The sequence below is a fragment of the Anopheles coustani genome, chromosome 2, assembly GCF_943734705.1.
Source record: "Anopheles coustani chromosome 2, idAnoCousDA_361_x.2, whole genome shotgun sequence".
NCBI classification, from domain to species: Eukaryota; Metazoa; Arthropoda; class Insecta; order Diptera; family Culicidae; genus Anopheles; species Anopheles coustani.
Genome location: NC_071289.1, coordinates 70,958,742 through 70,964,362, shown reverse-complemented (window position 1 = coordinate 70,964,362; position 5,621 = coordinate 70,958,742). Strand labels below are relative to the sequence as shown.

General features: G+C 44.9%; 1 protein-coding gene across 1 annotated transcript; it reads left to right on the top strand.

Moving 5' to 3' along the window:
• The first annotated feature begins 3,085 nt into the window (after positions 1-3,085).
• Positions 3,086-5,376, top strand: LOC131263048 (pseudouridylate synthase 7 homolog). The gene is made up of 3 exons (XM_058265179.1): positions 3,086-3,320; positions 3,387-5,041; positions 5,111-5,376. Exons 1-3 carry the CDS (start codon positions 3,133-3,135, stop codon positions 5,359-5,361), a joined length of 2,094 nt encoding a protein of 697 aa, XP_058121162.1. The 5' UTR covers positions 3,086-3,132; the 3' UTR covers positions 5,362-5,376.
• Positions 5,377-5,621: the final 245 nt, after the last annotated feature.

The following is a 5,621-nucleotide window of genomic DNA, read 5'->3' as shown; positions in this document are numbered from 1 at the left end:
GCTGTCCGATTCCATGCCACCCAATGCCCTTTATCGGGTTTCTTTTCCAGGTATTTTTCCTTGTCATTCGCTGGACATTTCAAGCTTGCATGAACATACAAACAGCAAACGACGATGACAACCGTGCTGGAAACCGGTTGTGTGGTGATGACGATGATGATTGGAAAACACACATTAATGCCACACACCAGCCAGCGATTGTAAGTAATTAAATGCTACAAAATGAGACAAGGAATCCCGAAGCCTTGCTTCTATTCTAGGTAGCTTGCGTCTTCCTGCCTCGTGCATTGCTCATTGAATGTTCTCTTTTACAACAGCTCAACCTTAGGCAGCCTAACGTTTCTCGGTTCTCGATTCGATGATCATCTATCGATCGGCTTGAATTGTTTATTGGCTCCTAGATTGACCTTGATCCGAGTGCGATCGGTGTGCAAGCGACCGCGGGTGGGTTAATTAATGGCACGGCCAGATCACGCACGCCACCGTTCCTGTCCATCTCCGGGACGCCCGTGTTCCTCCCCCATTCGTGTCACGATTTAAGTAAGTGTATGAATCACACTGGTTTAACTGTTTTCCAAGGAATCAATCTGAGTGGAATGGAATCTCTAATTACACGCAATTGAATGTCGAAACGTATTACTCACTGCAGTACTGACTGCATGTTCGCAGATTTTATTTCTAGACGCTATTTTATAGATAAAATTGTAAAAAAGAATGAGTTTACAGTACATAAAAAAATGACCCACCTCAAAATAGATCAATCACTATGGCAGAGTCTGACCTTTGATTGGTTTTTCAAAGCATCGTTATCTATACTTAACTCACGATGTGAGTTTCCCCCACAATTTGGAACGCTTATGCTCACAAAGTGTTATCGCGTGCATGATCAACACTTTCGACTAGGGCTACACGGTATCGAAAGTGAATCGGTACGGGGAACATACGCTGAAATTGAAGCCTGAATTGTGGTTTAATTTAAAAGTACCAGCATCTTCCCGGACCGATCCTCCAAAGAAAAGGGAAAAAAACAATTTAACCGCCATTATACAGCGTGGTGCGCCGGAAACGATACACCGGTAACGTACGACGCTCGGTTTTGGTTGCTCCAGAAAATTGAAATCAAATATAGTCCACGGAAAAGCATAATTTTCGTGCCTGAACGGATGCAAATAATCGGCGGCTTCCTCCGGCCTTCGGGGTGGGTTAAGCCGGAGGAAATCTAAGTTTTCCACCCATCGAACGGCTCTCTCGGGGCGATTTAATTTGAGATGAGATGGTGAAATAAGTGATGGGCATTATTATCTTACCTACCTTTTGAAAAGACAGTACAATGTTAGCCGCAGGATAAGTATCCTTCACACTCGATTTATGCTGCTTGCCAGGATACCAGATTCAGCAGTTGGGAGATCTGCGTCAGGTCGATGTTTGGTAACAAAACGTAGCACCTCACAATCCGCAGAACAAGCGCGTTTTCCTTTTTCCCACTTTTCGGAGCCCACCGTTACCGCTTTTGTTCACTACCGTTGACGTTTGTATTCTTGTGGGATGCAATTTTTGGAAAAGTGCATCCAATAAAACGCAATTTTCGGTTATAACCCAAGTGCAACGCACACCAATTTAACCAAACAAACGCGCGGCTCGAATTTCCCACTCACTTATGCACGTATTTTTAGCAAACTCAGCACAAACAAGCTCACTGTGACGGGGAGTACTGGTGGTAAAATGCACGATCTCAAAAATACACACCAAGGGTTATCTTTACGGTGCACTTTTATTTATCTTTCGCTTGTTCCGTTGAACTTGTGCGGCAAGCAGTTGTAAGAAAGGCAGATGAAGGCACTGTTTCATGCAGTATGATGCTTTTCTTCTCACGTTTTTCGTTAACTTGGAAAAAAGACGACGAATTGGGATCGATGATTTTCAGATTTCAGATTTCTTGCTTGATCGGTTTCTTTTTGTTTCACAAATCTTCACTGAACGACACCGTTTGCTACTCCAGGAGTGTAATTTTCTAATTTCACTCCGCTCTTTTCTTCTCACCCACACACACGCACAGCAACACAAAACAAGCTCGGCCGCGCGTGTGCCTTCTATTTTGTTGTCGATCGTTAGAAGGATAGAGGAGTAAGCGAGGTCAAACGACAAACGATCTTACATACACCGGTCCAACGAGCTTGATCTCCTTGCGCGGGTTGGAATTGTGTTTCGTTTCCTACACAAAATACCTGCTTTCTAGTTGGGGTTCTGATTGATTCACAGTTGCTGCAGTTACACTGCCTCTAAGCTTAACATTTGATCGGTAATACAACTGCTGTTGGCGGACACGCCAATTGTATTTGTTGAATATACAATTTGTTCACTTTTATGCGTCGTATCGTATAGGCCCAGAATTAAATGCGAAGAAACTTCAAAACACACCTTTACTGGTTCCACTGCTAAAACAATGGTGATAACCGCGAAAACAATCGCACAAACAACTCGTAAACTATTGCCGTTGTAACGAACGCAAGCACAGCACCTACGCTGCTCGACTGCTTACTCGGTACTAAAATGCAAGAGTTTCAAACTCACCAAACACGCGTTTTTCTTACTCTTTCTAGTATAGCTTCCATCTCACTTCCATCTCTCTTCTTTCATTCTCTGTTTCTTTTCTGTATCTTCTTTCTCTCTTCAACAACGCCAAACAAGTATCCCGGTGAAAAAACATTGAAAATGGCCGCCGCGAACGAAATAGAAGTGAAATTATTCACGATATTCGTTGAAGACCATGCGCATGGTGCAGAGTAAATCTTTATTTTTTCAAATTTATATTCAGAGCATTCTTATTCACTGAACACGAACCTGGATCAATGTACTAAAATGTTTTACATAAAAAAGGGAAAAGAATTTCAAATATTAAAAGTCAAGGTTATTATAACGAGGTACTGTGCTACACAGATGATTGGATTTTGGATTTTTTCCAATTTGGAGAAATGTCAGTTCAGTCAAAACAAATGCAACGTGCTACTACCGGCATCTGATTGTTTTATTGTGGTTGCTGAAAAGTGTAAACGAGTATTATTTTAACTAGCGTTGAACACAAATTACTCTTTATTTTCCTTGCACACTTTTTGATCATTTGTATTTTTCGCAATGAATCGAGGAAGATTCAATCACGGTAAAAGAAGATCAGGTCCTTTCAATAAAGGCGCCCCGTATGGAGGGAGAGATCGCCAGCCAAAAACTCATACGGTTCGAACGTCGTACATTTCGGAAAAAGATATTCACTGTACGGAGTACGTGTCCAAGTTGGAAGGTTTTCAGGGTGTTCTGAAGTCGAGGTTAGTTATTCTATCTGTAACTCAATTTGCTGTTTCCTAATCACTGTTGAAATTTCGCTTCATTAGATTTTCCGATTTCCATGTCAATGAAATTGACGCTGATGGCGTAGAGACCCTTTTGACGGTAACAGCATTACCCAAGCCTCCCTCTCCGGAAGTTGATGTGGCAACTGGTGATAATGATCGTCCAATCGACCCAAACGAACAGCTGATACGGTTGATCACATCGGAAAATCTGCAGCGCATCCAGGAAATAGTGGACGGGAAAGGCGAGCCCTCTCTAGAGGTCGATGTGACCGAACTTTCCAAGCAGGATCGTACGACAATACACACTAGAGTAAAGGCCCTTTTTGGCAGCGCTGTTGTTGGGTCGACGGTAACACGTGACGACCGCAAGTGGATCCGATTTGCCAAATACGATAAGGCTACGGTACGCGATCGGCGTGAAAAGTGGTTGTGGCCGCATCCGTACACATACTTTATGATGTACAAGGAAAATCTCGACACCATTCAGGCAACGCTGCAGCTTTCACAGAAGCTCCACTGTGCTCCGTCCGTGCTGACGTACGCCGGTACGAAGGATCGCCGGGCCAAAACTACCCAGTGGATGTGCATCAAAACACGAGAACCGTCGAAGATCGCCGCAGCCGCTCGGGGTCTACCGAACATCAGCGTGGGAAATTTCACATTCAAACCAACCACCCTCAAGCTTGGCATGCTGCAGGGAAACCGGTTCCGTATCGCCCTGCGTCAAGTAACGGCAGAGGACCAAATTATCAACGCATCGATGGAGCATTTGCGCGACAAAGGTTTCATCAACTACTACGGTTTGCAACGGTTTGGTAATTGCGCATCCGTGCCGACCTATCGCGTGGGAATCGAGCTGCTAAAGGGAAGCTGGAAGGAAGCTTGCGATCTAATATTGCAACCGAGAGAAGATGAACCTCACTACATGCAAAAAATGCGCTCCGTATGGCAACAAACTCAAAACGCTGAGGAAGCACTGAAAACGTTGCACTCAACGAATAAATCGGTTGAGGCGCAGCTTTTGCATTGGCTTGCGAACCACGGAAACAAGGACTACATTGGTGCGATCGAACATCTGCCTAGAAATGTGCGATTGCTTTACATGCACGCGTATCAGAGTTTGATTTGGAATCGTGTGGCTTCACGACGGATACGTGAGTACGGGTTTGAACCTCGGGAAGGCGATTTAGTGTATCTCGACAAAACCGTTGAGGCTACCGCCCAACAAGAGGCCTCTGCCGTTGCAGTGGACGAAGATTTAAATAATCTAGAGGTGTACGAAGCACAGCCGAGCGAAGACGATCAACCATTGAATGAGGAAGAGGAGAACGGATCTAGCGATCCCTCGCCGTTCAAGAGCCTGGTTCGACCTCTCTCAGCAGACGACATAGCTTCCGGAAGGTACACCATGTTCGATATTATTCTTCCGCTGCCCGGGCACGACATTACTTATCCGGACAACGAGTGTGCCCGCTGGTATGAAGAAGCGCTCGGTGAAGAATCGTTATCATCGGAGAAATTAAAACGAAAGTCTAAAAAACATTCACTCACTGGGGCATACCGAAAGCTATTCGTTCGTCCGGAGCGCATGGATTGGAAAATCGTACACTATGAAAAGCCGACGGACACGCTCATCCTTTCGGACGTGGAGAAAATGAAGAATGTTCCCGAGCCACCGTTTGCATCGTGGGCAGGTTAGAGTGTAGGGCATGTAGAACACAGTTGCACATCTGTTAACATAACGTTTATTTTGCATCCCTCAGAAAAGGAACATTCACTTAAGGCCGTGATTATGGACTTCCGCCTACCAACATCTACATATGCCACCATGGCGTTGCGAGAAATCCTGAAGGCTGACACTTCCGCCAGTAACCAGCGTACGTTGGATAAGTCGGGACAGGAAAACACCGCCGAGTCGTTCGTGGCTACCGAGCTGGATGCAAAGAAGGAATCAAGCGATGTTAAACCGGATGACGAACCGGTGTGCAAAATGGCAAAAATATTCCCAGAATAAATTATTTTCTGTACCTAGAAATATTTCATATGGCTACTGCAGCCTGTTTACCTTGATGGTACCGATTACAAAGATTAACCAATTTAGAAACGCCAGGTGTTGTTAATACACAGTGTAGCGGGCCGAGTTTCGGAGGGAGTCGTGTAGTCGTGTGGAGGACGTCTTTCTGCAGAACTTCCTTTATTCCCTACGCTAAACTAACTGATTTGGCGGTGCGCTCCAAGGTCCATCGGGGCCTTTGATCATACCGCCCAACTTAA